The 18,699-nt window shown below is 38.3% G+C and overlaps 2 protein-coding genes across 2 annotated transcripts; both read right to left on the bottom strand.

Annotated features, from left to right (window-relative positions):
• Positions 1-336: 336 nt before the first annotated feature.
• Positions 337-4,638, bottom strand: LOC114916766 (uncharacterized). Its single transcript, XM_083061061.1, has 2 exons — positions 4,617-4,638; positions 337-4,531 (listed from the first exon to the last, which is right to left on the bottom strand). Exon 2 carries the CDS (start codon positions 3,670-3,672, stop codon positions 3,274-3,276), a length of 399 nt encoding a protein of 132 aa, XP_082917187.1. The 5' UTR covers positions 3,673-4,531; positions 4,617-4,638; the 3' UTR covers positions 337-3,273.
• On the bottom strand, positions 558-1,154 carry LOC109812363 (uncharacterized). Its single transcript, XM_020376312.1, has one exon. The coding sequence runs from the start codon at positions 1,152-1,154 to the stop codon at positions 558-560; it is 597 nt and encodes a 198-aa protein (XP_020231901.1).
• Positions 4,639-18,699: the final 14,061 nt, after the last annotated feature.

Here is an 18,699-nt window from a genome sequence, read left to right as displayed (position 1 = left end):
AGTCGAATAATACTACTATAAACTATAGAATTCTATTTTTAACTATGTAACATTTTATGATCTAATTCACCAAACTTGGATGCACTATGATTATGCAAAAAAAATATCTCGAAAGGGTTGGATATGATCCGTCTGAGGTTAGGTGAAATCAATATATTTATAAGAAACATTTTAAAATTACTGGTTTTATGTCGCTAATGCAATACCAATCATTTCTGCACCTTTGTATTTTGAAAATATTTTATAACGACAAGCGTTAGTTGTTTAGCTTCGCACGCCTTCAAAAATGTGCTTCCTTCAATATGCCACCAGTGCAATGAATTTACGCCCCATTCATTCGACCAAAATAACCATTCTATTCAACGTGATAAAGCTAACTACATGAATCAAGAATCATAATTGGCCTCTCAAAATCCAAATATTAGTCTGAGATTTATAAAAATATGAATACAATCCACACTCGGGATAACTTAATTCCAATGGCCAATGTGCACTAAAACGAATTGGAGCATGCCTTCGACGAAGCAGGGATTCGGGATTTGCTTCTGAATCTGTATTCATTCCGAGTCTTCGTATTCAAAACCACCATAACGATTCCTTCGGCGCAGTTTACGAGGGAGATGACGGAGGTTGACAAGCATATAACAGAACAGTGTTGCAACTATAGCTATCATTAACCTCACCTTCATGGCCCTCACCAACAACCACCCAATCATGAAATTAGACACGCCAACTTCGAATCCAAGTTCCAGTTCCATGGAGAAGCTCATGGTCATGGAAACAAATGCCGCGCCAGAAATCACGTTCATCATTTTGCCGTACCCACTTTCCTGCTTCCCTTCTTCGCTGCGATCTTCCAAAAACGAAAGCACGGAGGTAATCACCAAGGCTGCAAAACCTACCAGTGTTTTTAAAAACGGACCGCTCCCACGTGCCCACGCGCAGCTGTCCCTGTGAACGAGAAGCGTGGAGGTACACACAAGTGCGCTTACCAAGCCGTACACCACTTTCTTCACCAGGCTCCATGCTCCGATCAAGTATCGTAACGAGGGGCTCAGGGCGTAGCAGTAGAACCCCACAATGCTTGACACAAACCCCGTCACTCTCCATGTCCAACGGTGCCTCAAGAGTTTTGATATTGCATTTAATAACATTCTTGTGGAGGCTTAAGAATATATATTCAGATATACTTCAGTTACCTCTCAAGGTTTAAAGTGAGTGATGAGGTTTTGGTTACTGATCACGATGATTGATGCATGCTCTTAATCTGAATGAATATATAGGAAAATACCATGGCCTCTATCTTCCTCCATGTGGGACCCGATTAACCGTGTGAACATGGAAAATGTCTCAAAGGAATGTCTTTTTCACCAAAATGTGGGTTTGCAAAAGGGATAATAAATAATAGTTCACACTAGACTTATATATACAATACACTCAATTTATATATTCAAAGTCTAATTTATCCTACTTTCATCTCTATTTCTAATTAATAAGAATCAAATTTTGGCATGTGGGTAATTAGTGCCTTTGCCTTTCTTTTCTTTTCTTTTCTTTTTTTAATTTATGGATAGTACATGTGGAAATACGACTTACTTTTATTTATCTATTACATATTTCTGTGGAAATTTTCCAAGACATGATGGAGGCTGGTTAGTGGTATTTCTTTTGGATTCCCTTTACTTGTCGCATGCTCAGTGACAAATTGAAGTCTCCGTCAATTAATAAAAAAATTGAAGTCTCCGTGCATTAATAAACTGGAAGGTTGAAACCTTTAAATTGTATGTCACTTTTGTTAATAAAAGCTATTGGGAAAGTAGGGAAGTTATGTCGTGAAACCTTTAAATCGTATTAGGCAGAACTTTCTCAGGAATATAATTATAGAAAGTTAATGAGAAACTAAATATTTGGTGCATCATTACCTTATTTCTCTCGTACAGCATTCATGAATAGATAGCCAGAGAAATGGAGCACCGGTTCTATGAGATGAGATGTGGAAAAGAAACAATTGTCTTCCCTTATTGTCTGTACATTTCAACAAGATTTTTTTAGTGACAATAGAAAAATATTTTCAAATTATGAGTAAATGTTGTTAATATATTTTTATGATATTTTATAAAACTTATATTACTAAAGATTTTTAGCAACATTTTTATATATTAATGACAACATTTTAAAAATTTTATCAAAAGTGATATTTTGTAACATTTATATTATTAATAAATGGGATATTATTTTTTGCTGTATATGATTTTTAGACTAATTTATCTTTATAAGGATTTATTATTTTTTATTTACTTTTTGATTTATTCTCTCTCTTCTTTTCTACTTCAATGCCATTTTCATTTTTCAAATTTCTCATCACTTGATTAATCACTAGTTATCTTTTTAATTAGAGAGGCACAAAATGTCCATTTTTCTCCTAATTTAATAATGTTAAATTTTTTAAAATTTTATAAAATGATAATTAGTTTTAATATAAATGGTGTCACCCCTTATATTTTATAAGTTTTGTCTATAAGTTTTTAAGACTGATGAACTCAAAACACTACAAGAAAAATCAACATTATCTACGGAAAAAATCCATAGATAATGATGAAAATCCGTAGATAACTGATAATTATCTACGGATTATCTACGGGAAAAAATTCGTAGATAATAAGGTCATAGATAACGTTATTTACGGAATTATTTACGGATATAGAATTTATTTACGGATGCGTTTATCTACGGAATTTATCTATGGATGCGTTTATCTACGAAAATTTCCGTAGGTAACTTATCTATGGAAATTTCCGTAGGTAAGTTATCTACGGAAATTTTCGTAGGTAAGTTACCTACGGAAATTTCCGTAGGTAAGTTATCTACGGAAATTTTCGTAGGTAAGTTATCTACGGAAATTTCAGTAGATAACTTACCTACGGAAATTTCCGTAGATAACTTACCTACGGAAATTTCCATAGATAACTTACCTACGAAAATTTCCGTAGATAACTGATTTCAACATAGCATGAATTGTTTTGTTTACTTTCCACACCAATCTTTATAAATAGTTTTACCTGGTCAGAAATATTAATAAAATCACTTCTCAGGTTTCTTTAAATATCCTATAACCACAATATGAAATCAAACATCTTTAAAATCTAAATACCCATAGCAATTATGCATAATTAGTTTACATGTCATAGTGTAAAATAAGACTACTTTTGCATAAAATTATACATAATAAAATGTTTAAATAGTTGTGGATCCATAATCTAAAAAAAAATCTAACTAATAGTCATCTCCATAGTGTCCAGTAGGTGGTGGTTGTTGGTCATCGTGGTTGTCATGAAATTGTTGATCCACTTGTTGTTGCAAAATATGCTGTGTATCAGAAGGTAGGAGAGGTAGAACAGCATTGAACAAGGATTGAAACTGGCGTTGCAAGCGTTCATTTTGTTTCCTAGATTGACGAGCCTCCTCCCTAGACTTACGGACTTGCTCTTCCAATTGAATAATTTTGTCTGAATCTTCAGTAGCACGAGCAGAAGATATATTTGTGAAGGTATCCAACAATGTCAACGGAGAAACGACTTTTCCAACCCCATAAAGTCTTCTTTTGTCTGTAACCCCACCAGCAGTAGCAATCCAACTCTTATTGCGGAGTCGTTCTTCCTGAACTGGGTCCATAGAAGACGTTTCAGAACCTCCCGTACAAGATGCAGCCTCAGACCTAGCTTGATTAAATATAGTCTCAAATTGATCCTATTTCACAGATAAAGATGTTTAAAAGTGACATTTATCAGAGATGATTAAAATTGAAAAGAATAAAGCAATAATACGAAAAAAATAACTCACATATGTTCACTTAGATCTTTGGTCAACAAAATCACCCATAAGCTTCCGTACATGAGTTTGGTGGAACAACTCATCAACATGTGGAAGGCGACCCAACTATTGTGACTATAATTGTATAAATAGTTAATCATCATATTTCTAAAATTATATTAAATAAAATATATTAGTTTAATGTAATTACCATCCGCATAGCATGCTCGTGATGGGTGATGGAGCCACCTATGTGCAGAATTCCACCTTTCTCAGATGCTCTATTTTTTTGAGCTTGGATACTCTTTGTTTTAAATTCTGGGGCCATCCATTGGGCAATCAAACTCTGCCAAACTGTATCAAACATCCAATCAGGCTTCTTGTTTATTTGACGAGCTTTCTTGAACATTTCAGAAAGCCTATGAGATGCTTTTGTGTGAAATATTTTTTTTATCTTCTCTTCATGTTCAGGTCTCCATGAAAGTTTTTTCTGCATTAACAGAATAAGGAAGCAATAAAATTATTCATGACTACAAACTTAGTGCATTTAACGTAATCCCTTTAGAACAGAATGATAATAAACAAATTATGTACCTTAAAACGCTGAAAGAAGATATCTTTTTGTTCTTCCGTCATTGCACCCCAAGTCATCCATGGCTCAACAAATTGTTGCTTAATAGTCAATGTGATTGCCTTAGATGCTACCCTGCTTGGATAAAACCTAATTAATGAGGAAAAAAAATTAAATCAGTTCAATGTTGGGAAAGAAAAAATAGGATTTAGAAAGCAAAAATTATAAGTTTTACCCATCATTACAAGGCTCAATCAATGGAAGAATAGACCCAGCTGGTGGATCTTCGTTGTTGAATGGTGATGTATCGTTGTTGGACAGTTGCTCTTCATCTCCAGTAGGAATTTCAAAAAGTTTGGAGGGTATTGACATTGGTGATGCATTGCTACTAGGTTCACAATGTGAAGCTCTAGAAGAAGGCAACTGATTTTGTTTTTCGGAGCATGTGGGTTCAACATTTTGGGTTTGGGGTAATGGGGGAGTAGCAATGTGGGTGTTAGGAGTTATCTATGAAAATTTCCGTAGATAAGTTATCTATGGATATTTCCGTAGATATCTGGACAATATCTACGGAAAAAATTCCGTAGATAATATTCCGTAGAAAATTAAATATTATCTACGAAATTTTTTCCGTAGATAATATTCCGTAGATAATTAAAAATTATCTACGGAAAAATTTCCGTAGATAATATTCCGTAGATAATAACAATTTTTCTTGTAGTGAAATGATAAAGATATAGTTGAAATGGAAAAGGTCTCATATGCTTCTGTTATTGGTAGTTTGATGTATGCTCAAGTTTGTACTCGTTCCGATATTGTTTTTGTTGTTAATGCTTTAGGGAAATACTTAAGTGACCCGTGTTTGGGTCATTGGAAAGCTAATAAAAAGGTCTTTAGATATTTGCAGGGAACCAAGGATCATATGTTGACCTATAATAAGTATGATCAACTTAAGGTCATTAGTTAGCTAGTCTAACTCTGATTTTGCTAGTTGTCTTGACGACCAAAAATATACTTTCGACTTTGTTTTTATGATGGTAGAAGGAGCTATTTCTTTGAAGAGTGTTAAACAAACTCTTACAACTACTTCTAACATGGAGTCAGAGTATGTCGCTTGTTACAAGGCTACTTGTCAAGTTGTGTGGCTTAAAATTTTGATTTTTGACTTTCATATTGTTGAAAGTATTTCTATATGCCACTTATATATATATTGTGACAATACTTTTGTTGTGCATTTCTCTCAAAACAACAGAAGTTCTACTCACTCAAAACATTTTGATATAAAATATTTCAGTTTGTTAGAGAGAAAGTTTTGGATTTTCAGACTCGGATTGAGACTGCTATAGAAAATATGTTAGCAAATCCACTGACTAAAGGCTTAGCTATTGGAGTTTTTCAAAATCATGTAACTCATATGTGTGTGGTTAAGTTTTTTGATGCATTGGGTTAGGGGGAGTCTGAAGTTTACATTTTTTATTATTATGGTTTTCATGGAATGTAAATTTATCAATGACATCATTTTCATTACATCTCTTTTAGCATATAAAAATGCTTGGACCATTTTTGGGATCACATATTTATTATGTTTTTCGTTGTCCATTATTTATTAAATATAAACATAAGATATGTATCCCTATCGAATAGTATCTTTGTGGTTCATGTGTATATTTCTTATATTGTTAGTTGATATATGTGCTTGTGTTGTAATTAGTATATTTAATTTATTGATTAATGTTATCCAAGTGGGAGAATGTTATATTTGTATAATTATTCCCTATTTTATTATTATTATTATTATTATTATTAGTATTAGTATTATTATTGATTACAATTAATTAATAAATTATATTTATATATTAATATCAGTTATATTGTACATTGTTATTATTAATTTATGGACAATATATATTGGACTTCTGATGAATGGTCTATGATGAGTTGTACTATTCAATAGTCTATTAAAAGGTCCTTGATCTCTATTGATAAGGATATAGAACTAGTACCATTCGTCAGTTCATACGTAGAAATATTTTCTATCTTCTGCCTTTTCACTTCCTATCAAGAAGAGTGCAGTCTTCTCTCACATTGTTCAAGACCGATAGGATGGATCCCTCACTGATTTTGGGTATGCAATTCTTCCCATGTCATATTTGAACATACTATAATATTGTATCTTATATTGTTCATTGTCTAGTAATTACTTTAAATTCTTTTTTGGTTTTAGCACAATAAGCTTGAAGCGATGCTTTCTCATTTAAAATTGTAGCTTCCAAATTATTTTTTGTAGTGTTCCACCACAATCAAGAAAAACATAAAAAAAACCTAATATTCAAGCAATTAAACTAAAATTGAAATTATTTTTTGACCAAGTATTTTGTGGTCAAAAACAATATTTAAAAACATAATGTAGATTAATAGTTGCCTAAATTGAATAAAATATGAATGCATATTTGACAATTATCAGTAATTAACAAACTTGAAATAAAAAACAACTAAGTAGATTTATCATTTTTTATGTCAAATTTTATTTTACTAGAACATATATATAATTTCAAACTTATAAATTGCATCGCTATATATAATATATGAATTACTTTGATAATTTTGCTTATCTATAAATCAAGCTAAACCTAGTCAATTGATGATTTATGCAATGAGATTTAATTCATATTAAGATTAGATTTAATTCATATAATATATACTACTATTATTTATTTGAATATTGTATTCTAATTTCATTGTTATTCAGACATATAAGCTAAATTTTAAAATATTAAATCTAAAGAATATTTGGTGTTCTTTTAAAAAAATTGAAATTAAAAAATATTATTATTCTTATCACATAAATAATTTTTTTATTTAAAAATAAGAATCTAATTATACTTTTGATTGCCTATTTAACCTCTAACAAATTTATTGTCTATTTAAAAATCATACGGATTGTCTCTAATAAAAAAATTTCTCTACTACTCAAAATCTTTTCAACCTCTTTATGTCTCATACATGTATTTAAATTTATTTATCTTTTTGGAAAATTTTTGGTAATTTGTGTATACTATACTCATTTTTTCATTTATTTGTATGATATAGTCTTTTATTTAAATGTTTTTCATTTATTTATTTATTTTATTTCTCATGTATTTTGTGTATCTGTATGATGATTCTCGTGAGATTACTATTTTAATAATAATTATTTTTGCATATATGAAATTCAGATTTTAATAAGTGAAATTTATTTAATGTACATCTCTTAAAATATAAATAGCCTTTTGTTCTTACTGGAAATTTGCCGTAGAGACGATCAACCAAGCAAGATTGATGAGCCTCATTCACTGGTATGCTGGTGCTCCAAGATGGGGGTGGTACCTGCAAAAGAGACTCTGATGCCAAAGTTAAGGTTTGTATGAGTGGTAGTCTCGTATAAGTAATGCACGTACCTTAGTGTGATTTAGGTTTGCTCTAGGCCTTGGGCCTGAGATAAGATATAATGTGATTAGATAATGTGATTAGATAATGGATCTCGTCTGGGGCGAGATCCTCGGGAATCAGTTACAATTCACTTGAATGCCGAGCTGACATCGCGTAGCGCGTGCCCGAGGTCATCTTGCGACGTGAAACTGAGCTCGGAGCTCGGTTCCGCAGTACGGATAGTACACCTCCTATTTTTATTCTTAGAATACAAAAAATTTAGAAACATACATTAAATATCTCAATATTTTATAAGTAATTTAAAAAAAATAAAATTCAAGACATATTTATTAATTTTAATCATAAAAACTATATTTTCTTAATATCTGTCGTCGTTTCCGGTAAACCATTCGTTGTTAGGGTTATTTTCTGAGGAAGAGTACCAGGTACTTTCTTTCTATCATTTTCTTTTTTCTTCTTTCTCCAGTCTTCTTCGAGTCTTTCTTGTTTCTACCATGGCTGGAGGAAGTGTTGTTGGTTCTTCCGCGCCTGCCAAGGGTAAAGGCAAGGCGCGGGGCAAGGTGGCAGCTGCTGGGACGGCCGCCGTTGAGAAAAAGAAGGAGGTGGCGCCGCCAGCGGATCTCGTTCCCGGTATCCCTGGGTACGATTGGGTCAGGCGTGAGATGGGGGGGATCCAAAGTGTTTTCCGGTCTTTCCTTGAGGTTAATGCAATTCAGAGGACGCATAGGATCTGTGATCCTTCTATCTCCCATATGATCCGGCTCGAACCTTGTTGGGCTGACGAGGGTGTGTACATGGGGAGGTCTATTGACCCTCCTCATTTTTATCTCTATCAGTGTCTCTTCAGGGACCTGGGCGTCTGTCTTCCTTTCACTCAGTTTGAGTGTGATTTTTTGAATTACATCAATGCGGCTCCTTGTCAGCTGTACCCCAATAATTGGGGTTTTCTGAGGGCTTTTCAGGTCCTGTGTACAGTTCTAGGGATAGAGGTGTCGCTTCGTGTTTTTCTTCATTCCTACCAATTGAAAATAGGTGTTCCACCTTACGGCTATTGTCGCTGAATGGGAGTAGAGATGGGGGCTTGTTTACCCTTTATGCCCGATCATACAAAAATTATAAGTAAGAGTTCTTCCGGGTCGCTCTTATGGATGTCGACCCCTTGGAGGACGAGGTGTTCCATTTCGGCGGGTTGCAGAAATTTCCTTTTTATTGGTGCCCTAAACCGTCTAGGTTCCACGGTTTAGGTAACCTGAAGTTGACAGCCTCTAAGGCAGTCGCTATTGAAAACCTTGTTACGCTTCCTCGCCCGTTGGATTGCAAGCTCGTTCTGTTGCTTGCGAACTCGGCTTATAGGGAGGGGGGCCTAGAGAGTGAGTATTTCGCCCTCCTTAGATTGTTAGGGTCTGTGAAAACTCCTTTTTCTGATGTGTTTTACTTTTTGTGTTTGCAGGCATAATGGGGAGGAATAAGTGGCGAGAGTTGAAACATCGCTACAATGTCGCTTAGCTCGAGGTGCCTGAGCTTGAGGAGGAGATGTCCCCCCTGAAGACCAACCGAAAAAGAAAGAGGGGCGAGAAAGAGGTCGGGGGGACCTCTGCCCCTCTAAATGCCGAGGAGGTGACCTCCAAGGCATCTGATGTTGATGCGGTGGACCTTACCGGAGTTCGCCGCTCAAGGAGGCTCCTCAAGTGGCCGCTGGGGAGTCGACTCGGGCTGCTGAGCCTATTGCTCAAGCTGCCAAGGGGGTGACTTCGACTGCTGAGCAGGTTGCTCCTTCCACCGAGGTAAGTGTCTTGTTATCTTTAACACTTCTTCTGTGTTGTGTGGCTTTTTGCAGGCAAGGATAGCTGCCGAGGTGGGGGCTCGGGTTGCCGAGCAAGGCGCCCCAGCTGCCGAAGTACGTAGTGTAGTCTAAGGCCTTCTTTTTATGCTTTGGTTTTCTGCCTGGCTATTATTTTAAAGGAATGTTTTTGTTCGGAGACTCTGAGTTCGTAGTTGCTGGGGGTCGGTGCTTCTGGTGTGGAGCGGGAGGCGTCTCCCCCTGCCTCTGCCGAGGCTCGCGGGAAAGGGCCATGTCCTGAAGTTTCGAGGTCTGCCCAGGCGTCATCAGTGCCATCAACTAGTCCGTCGAGGGGGCCTCCCAGAACCCAGTACCTCGCACAGTGCTTCCAGAAGGGGAACGCGGTGGTGAGGTTGGATCATGTTAGCGCCTCGGAAGACATTGACTCTTGGTGAAGCACTGGGGTGTCTGCCAAGAAGTGTTTTCCCAAGGGGTCTTTAAGCTCGGCTGATCAAGCGATGATCGTGTCAGTCGGGCCTGTGGAAGGCTTAGATGTCGCCCAGGTTCTCCTGCAGAGGGGCATGGCCATTATGGATCACTGGAAGCTCTTCCCTCCCAAGATGTCTCTCGGCCAAGGATGTGACTTCGATTTTACAAGTCTTCCTTCCCGAGATGTCTCTCGGCCAAGGATGTGACTTCGACTTTACAAGTCTTCCCTCCCGAGATGTCTCTCGGCCAAGGATGTGACTTCAACTTTATAAGTCTTCCCTCCCGAGATGTCTCTCGGTTAAGGACGCGACTTAATCTACGCCGAAACTCACCTCCACTACGTTATTAGCTTAACTACTAAAAGTTTACTCGGCACGACTTAATTAAATAATATTACCGAAGTATGCAATGTATTTAACAAAAACAAGTAAATTGCATTAGCATGCCTTGTCGGCAACGAAATACAAGAAAAGTCATTAAAAGGGCTCCATCGGCCCAAGCTTACAAATTTAACAGAAAAACAAAGCAGAAACAAAACGAGACTACGCCTCGGGCTCCCCTTGCACCGACAACTCTTCCTCCTCGACGACCATTTCCACGCCCTTAGTCAGCTCGGCCGGACAAAGAATTGGGGCTTCCGCATCAGGCTGTTCATTCGGGGGAATTTGTGTCAAGTTCACGTAATTCCCCCGATAGAAATCCATTGACATATTAAATTGAAAGTCAGAAGGGAGACTTCCAAAATGTTGGGCCTGACATGCCGCCCGAGCGAAGCCGGCCTCATGCTGAGAGAGGACCTTGCTCCTAGCCCTTTCCCTATATGCGCCGAAAGCTTTCTTTTCGGCCTCCAAGTCACTTGCCAACTTAGCTGACTTTTCGGCCTCCGCCTTCAGGCGATTCTCCAACCTTTGCACTTGCAAAGTCAGGTCATCATTCAAGCGGCCCCGGCAGTCCATCTCGGCCTCGCACTTTTTGCCATGCCCCTGTGCCACGAACAAAGTAGGCAAAGCCTCTTGCACAGACTTCTCTGACTCGAGAAGTTTCCGGCGAAGCTTCTCAGCCTCGGTGTTCGGCTACATCATGAGACTCTGAGCCAAAGCCAAAGAGCGAGCCTGGAACTCGTAGAAGAAGGTTCACTTGTGGGCCGCACTCATCTAACCCAGCATGTTTTGCCCCACCTCCGAGGTCAAATCTTGGCTCAAATAATCTTGAGCACTAACATGGGAGGCCAGAAAATTCGGACTCACCAGCCCTTGAGGAGGCATTAGCACAGGCAATACCTGTTGTTTTTGCCTCTTCGCTTCTGCCTCGGCCCTCGCCTCCTTGGCTTTCCTCTTCGCCACCCTCGCCTTATGGGCATCCTGAGCAGCTTTCTCTTTCGGTTTTGGTTGAGGCTAAGCCATTTCACGGACTGGACCCCGATTATCTCCATGCCCAGTTGCCATTGGCGTTGGAGCTCGGCTGCGGATTAGGTTGCGAATGTCCAAGTCGTCACTCCCGCAGCTCGTCATGATATTTGCACAAACACTAGTCAAAATCAATGACAAAGCATGAATTTAAACATAAGACAGATGCTATACCAATTAAAGCGTCTTGCGGATTTGATGACTTGACAAGCCGGACAAGATCTCGGCATGGCAACGACCGAGGAAGTTTCTCCAACACTGCCAAGTTAGCTTGCTCCGCAAAGGACATCTTGGACTCTGACACCACGTCGTATTTCGTTGGCGCCCGAGTCCAGTACAACAGGAACAACGCCTTCCCCTCATCATCAAAAAAATATTTGTTACCGTTACCGGGCCGAATCATCACCTTGAAAAACCCTACTTTAAATCCCTTGTAGGAGGTAGTGAACGGCCGAAGCAAGCAATGTTCTGCCCGCACCAGAGAGAGCCACTTCGCCTTCTTTGTCAGCCTGGAAGAGTAGAAATACAAGAACAAGTGTGGAGTCGGCTCGATATGGAGTGCTAGACATAACTGCCGAAACCTTGCATCGCGGCCCAGCTGTTCGGATGAAGTTGGGTCGGCGCCACGTTGAGAAAATGGAGCACTCCCATAAAGAACTTGTCGAAAGGGAGTGTCACCCCCAAATCTTGAAACAAATAGTCATATACAAAGAAGAAGTTATATTTACACTTCTCTCGGCCAAGAAAGACGAAATCTGAGTCCCACGATCCGTCATTTCGGCATGATTCAAAGAAGAAGCCGGACGGTACCTCATCCTCCGGAAGGGTAACAAAGTTTTCAATGTCGAACAACAACGTAATCGAACCCTTATCAGTATACCGCAAGAATATGCTGCCACTAGTAGAAAATAAGTATATTACGTCACCCCTTTTACGTCGGAAATACGAAAATCCGACGTAAAAAAAATGCGGTGGCATTTTTGTAATTTTTGCGAACTTTTTTACGTCGCACCTGGTAAGGTCCGACGTAAAAAGTCCAATCTACGTCGCACCTTCCCAGGTGCGACGTAAAAAGTCCAATTTACGTCGCACCCTACCAGGTCCGACGTAAAAAAGACGCAAATTTGAATAAGAGAGCGCGAGGCACACCGCGCGCATTCACTTTTCATTTTTTTCTCTGTAAACCCTCTTCCTCTTCGTTGTGTAAATCCCTCCGCCTCCTACTCCTCTTCCTCTTCCTCTTCCTCTTCCTCTTCCTCTTCGTTGTGTAAGGTGTGATTTTTTTCTATCATTCAGTCTCCGTTCATACGACAAAAACAAGCAGTTTGCGTTCATACGACTAAATGTGTATTTTGAACTTATTATGTGTGTTTCTTTATATATTTTGAGTAGGAACAACCAGTGGCTGAAGCCAAGCCTGAGGAGAACAGAGAAGAGAAGCGATTCTGGGAAGAAAAGCGATTTCTGGGAGGAAAACGCAGAAGAAAAGCGATTTCTGGGAAGCAGAACGGGCCGTTCTGCAAGGAGAACGGCCCGTTCTCCAAGCAGTATGGGCCGTTCTCCAAACAGAATGCCCCGTTCTGCAAGGAGAACGGGCCGTTCTCCAAGCAGAACGGGCCGTTCTGCTGCATTCATTTTTCTTTTTTTTTTTAAAAATTTTTACGATTTTTTACGTCGGACCTGGGTATGTCCGACGTAAATTTACGTCGGTTTTTGACCCCCGACGTAAATTTTACGTCTCCCGCTTCTACGTCGGACGTTTCCCTGACGTAAAAACCCCTAAATAACCGACGTAAAAAGGGTCTTTTGTACTAGTGTGCCCACTTCTTTATGTACCCACCGATAGTCGGGGACCTCTATAGGGCCGAAAGAACGAGAGGCCGGACCGACTCTACAAGTGCTCGGTCGACCTTCGATCATCTCGAGAGAAGAAGCCTCTTCTACACTCTGCGAACGCTCAAACCCTTCAACAATTTCTACGCTGGCCGACCTATTCGATGCTGAATCCGAAGCACCTTGTCGAAACAAAGGCTCACGCGAACCCGCATCGCTAGAACCCATCCAAGTATCCTTAGCGAAACCAGCTTGGGAAACCCTATCTTCTACATTAACGTCATAATCAGCCATTGAAATGTACCTTAAAATGAAGTTGGTCTTGGTTGGAAACTCGCACTCAAGCTTGATCCCTACGTCGGCTCGGAGCAAATGCACGCGACAATTAAGTAAACACACCAACAATTGGTCCCCACCACCCCTATTTATAATACACCCAACGTAACCGTCACCCCCCTGAGAACCGTTGGATCAATTTGATCCAACGATCCACGAAGCATAACTTTTCAATTTCTAATCATTATTACCCAACGGTTACAACCTTTCACATCCCCAGCGGTTACAACCCTTCACGTTCCCATGATTAAATGCCCAATGGTTACAATACCGCACTCAAACCCAACCGCCACAACTGCAAAGTCATTTCTACCCTTTACGTCGTTACGCTCCTCAAGGCTGGGGGGCTTGTGTACCGGAAGGGTCCTATCGGCCACGTGGATCGGCCACGTGGACCAGCACGTCATGTCTTATCAGATATTGACGCAGCTTAGATCACTTTGCCTCGACAATCGACCACACAGAATGACACTTCATGTCCTATCAGATAGACACAGATCAGATATCCCTTCGGCTCGGCAAGAGACCGAGAATCGTATCCTTTCCCCATCGACTCAGCCAAACGCCTAAGACGACTCCTCGACCGTCCCGTATCGGCTCGGCCGAAGGACAACAAAGAGAATAATTAAAATGACGATCATGATTAACAAGGGACAAAGCACAATTAAGGCATAACTCGCCGATTAACATCGTATTACCTAATTTAGTAATTGTCAGAGAAGGCCCACCATGCTCAGGCCCATATCAGGTATTATAAATAGGTCACACGTAACGAGATATGTCACTGTTCATTTATTATCCTAGAAAATCGTGCTTGTCCTGACTTGAGCGTCGAAGTGCCTTTTGCAGGTACCTCCCCCCCTTTTTGGATCATCTACCTGAAGCTTCCGTTCGGTCCTCTACCCACCTGAAGATTACGAGTGTGCCCTTAGACAGGTACAGGCCTAAAGACCCAGATCCATTTACCCAACCCTACTTTTATATATATACTAGTGAAAAATAAGACACTGTGTCTCGGAGGTGTCTTCTTATGAATACAAGCTTGTTAGTGAGGATAGTGTATGGCTATTGTCAATTTCAAGGATAAAATTTTTATAAAAAAAAAAAAAAAAAACCTTGCTATCTTTTATTAAATATTACCATGTGATTCATGTAAATTTTATAAAAGGGTTAAAATTGTCAAAAATAACGGATACACCAAAATAGAGAATTATCTTTATATATATAGATATAAATATAAAGATACTAAAATAGAAAATTACCTTTATATATATAGATATAAATATAAAGACGAAAGTAATACAAGTGAAATGTTATTAAAAAAGTTTAACTACTTTTTTTTATACATAAAAGGACTTAACGCCCAAAACCAAAATCCTCAAAGAAAAATATGACTGAAATGTCAACAAGAAGGAAAATCTGAATTTACAGAAGAGTCTCTCAAAGATATATGATCTTTCACCAACGGTTCCTCCTTGTTTGGCTAAAATATCACCTACTTGATTGATAACATGACATATTCCAATCTTAATTCACTATGTTTACCACTCTATTAACCACGACATAATAATGGTGATACTTGTAACAGTCATCATTTAAAAATTTAACGGTTAAAGAAGAGTTACTCAACTAACATGTGCTTTATAAGACCCTTCTCCCGCATCACCTTAAATCCATTGTAGATTGCTCATAACTTAACACTAAACTGACACCCAAGTTGATCGAGAAAGCACTCTATTAATTAGCCTCTCACGTAAGTTTCATGAAAATTAACTTTTGGTTCCTATAACTAAGAATAGTACATTTTGCTCCATATGTATTAGTTTGCTTTCCTTTTTACTTTTACAAGTTTGAACTCGTCTGGAAACGGTGCCCCGACACTCCTCCAGAATTCCTTCTGATGTACTTCATATTCAGAAACTTCCGAGCCTGTATCTCGGTGGAGGGATTCGCCAATCCTTCCATCTGCATTTGCATCTTGTGTGGCACCAACTGCAGCAGGCCTTCGACGAAGCTGGGAATCGGAATTTGGTACTGAATCTGTATCTTGGTGGGTAGATTGAGATTCAGTATTCATGCGATCTGCATCTTCACCACGTGTAGGCCTTCCTTGAGGCAGCAGGAGATCAGAAATTGTTTCCAAAGGAATATCTCGGTGGGAAGATTCATTATCTTCACCATTTGTGGCACCACGCCTTGGCCGCGAGATATTTAGGATATGACGGAGGTTGACTAGCATATAGCAGAGCAATGTTGCAACAATAGCTATCATTAACCTCAACTTCATGGCCCTCACCAACAACCACCCAATCATGAAATTAGACACGCCAACTTCGAATCCAAGTTCCAGTTCCATGGAGAAGCTCATGGCCATGGAGGCAAATGCCGCACTAGAAATCACGTTCATCGTTTTCCCATACCCACTTTCCTTCTTCCCCTCTTCGCTGCGATCTTCCAAAAAGGAAAACACGGAGGTAATCATCAAGACCGCAAAACCTAGCTGTGTTTTGAAAAAACGGACCTCTCCCGCGTGCCCACCTGCATCTGTCCCTTTAAATCGTATTAGGCAGAACTTTGTTAGGAATATAATTATAGAAAGTTAATGAGAAACTAAATATTTGGTGCATCATTAACTTATTTCTCTCGTACAGAATTCATGAATAGATAGCCAGAGAAATGGAGCACCGGTTCTATGAGATGAGATGTGGAAAAGAAACAATTGTCTTCCCTTATTGTCTGTACATTTCAACAAGATTGTTTTTAGTGACAATAAAAATATTTTCAAATTATGAGTAAATTTTGTTAATATATTTTTATGATATTTTATAAAATTTATATTACTAAAGGTTTATAGCAATATTTTTATATATTAATGACAGCATTTTAAAAATCTTATCAAAGTGATATTTTGTAACATCTATACTATTAATAAATGGGATATTCTTTTTTGCTTTATATGATTTTTAGACTAATTTATTTTTATAAGAATTTTTAAATTTCTTTCTCTTTATTATTTTTTATTTACTTTTTGATTTATTCTCTCTTTTCTTTTCTATTTCAATGCCACTTTCATTTTTCAAATTTCTCATCCTTTGATTAACCACTAGTTATCTTTTTTAATTAGAGAGGCACAAAATATCTATTTTTCTCCTAATTTTAATAATGTTAAATTTTTTAAAATTTTATAAAATGATAATTAGTTTTAACATAGATGGTGCCGCCCCTTATATTTTATAAGTTTTGTCTATAAGACCTTTAAGGTTGATGAACTCAAAATGATAAAGATAGAGTTGAAGGAAAAGGTCTGATATGCTTCCGCTGTTGGTAGTTTGATGTATGCTCAAGTTTCTACTCGTTTCGATATTGCTTTTGCTGTTAATGCTTTAGGGAGATACTTAAGTGACCCGGGTTTGAGTTATTGGAAAGCTATTAAAAAGGTCTTTAGATATCTACAGGGAAAAAAGGATCATATATGTTGACCTATAATAAGTCTGATCAACTTAAGGTTATTGGTTAGTCTGATTTTGATTTTGTTGGTTATCTTGATAACCGAAAAATCTACTTCCGGCTTTGTTTTTATGATAGCAAGAGAAGCTATTTCTTCGAAGAGTGTTAAACAAACTCTTACAACTACTTCTACCACTACAAGAAAATGACGATTTTGCGACAGTTATATGACTTACATTGCGACGGTTAGAATTGCCGCAAAGACACCATTGCGATGGTTCACCAACCGTTGCAGAAATGTCTGTCACGAGTGAATTTTGCGATGGTTACTAGAACCGTTGCACAAACCATAGCAAAATTGGAATTGCGACCCTTACAGCACTCGTCGCACTAACTGTCTCTAAATCAGTCACTAAATATTTAGCCCGGGTGGGCCAGGTCAAAGTGGGCCGGGTTGAGATATACCCGCCTACTATAAAACTTTAATTTTTTTGGGCTAGGCCTGGCCCATTTTCAAGGTGGGCCGGGTTGGCCCATGGGTCCCGGCCCACTTTCTTTGACGGCTCTATCTATAGGGACATCATTCAAGCATGAGCTTTTGTAGCCTGCAACAACATCATCAAAGTGCACCAAAAGATCTTATACAAAGAATGTTTCTCTAAACAAACAAATCAATGAGAATGATATTTGTTAAATTTCTCAATCATCTTTGCATCCTATTTTGCACTTCATATAGATAACATGTCTTCCTGGTAAATAATAAATAAGAACAAAAGGGGAAACCTAACCTGTGCATGTTAATTGAATAATGAGATTACTGGTAATCAAGTGTAAACTCGATACATCAAATTGGAAGCACTAATTACGCAAGAAGACTAAGGGCATAACACTCCCAAATTGATGATTCAAACATCGAGAGTTCCCCATGCGGAAATGACAACTGTTGGGATAAGAGGAATGATCAAGAATGGATGAATTCTTGCTTCTAGGAAATTACAAGACAAAACCCAATTGAAGAATAAGGCATTGCATGACAAAAACCCACTAGGATGAAAACCCGTAAAGGGCGTCCTAGGCAAAAATTAAGGTGAAGAAAAAATAATCAAAATCCCGATAAGATACGTCCTATGCAAAAGTTAGGGACATATAAAAATAAGAAATGTCTATCTGAGTTGGAATCGAAAGGTGGCTCGAGTATTCCCTTCGAAAGCAAGAATTCATAAAGGTTTCACTCCAAATTCAAAACATCGACGTTCAAGCAAGTGGAACGGTTTTTTTTGAAATTATCAAATCATCCATGACTCTCTAGGGGGCAACCTCAGTTAATCTCTCTATGTACGAATCACGAACTCGGGGCATGCCCGGGCCTCCGAGCTTTGCTAAAGGGGCACGTGTAAATTGGAAGTACTATTTTAAATGTCATAACATTCTTTCATTTCTCTTCTCCCTTTTATCAACTCTAAGCCTTGTCAACAAACCTTAATGAACAAGTACATTTGAAATAAGGACGTCATTAGAAACAATGACTTAATACACAATAAAAAACACATAAAGATCAATCAAATTTGGCATGACTTGTGGATAAAAGTCCAAATGAA

This window comes from Cajanus cajan, chromosome 7 (assembly GCF_000230855.2).
Source record: "Cajanus cajan strain Asha chromosome 7, NIPB_CcT2T_4, whole genome shotgun sequence".
NCBI classification, from domain to species: Eukaryota; Viridiplantae; Streptophyta; class Magnoliopsida; order Fabales; family Fabaceae; genus Cajanus; species Cajanus cajan.
The sequence above is the reverse complement of the archived record's forward strand: the minus strand, read 5'-3'. Positions and strand labels throughout refer to the sequence as shown.

Excerpts from the sequence above, each read along its gene's own strand:
- LOC114916766 (XM_083061061.1), bottom strand. The coding sequence starts at position 3,672 with ATGGACCCAGTTCAGGAAGAACGACTCCGCAATAAGAGTTGGATTGCT.
- LOC109812363 (XM_020376312.1), bottom strand. The coding sequence starts at position 1,154 with ATGTTATTAAATGCAATATCAAAACTCTTGAGGCACCGTTGGACATGG.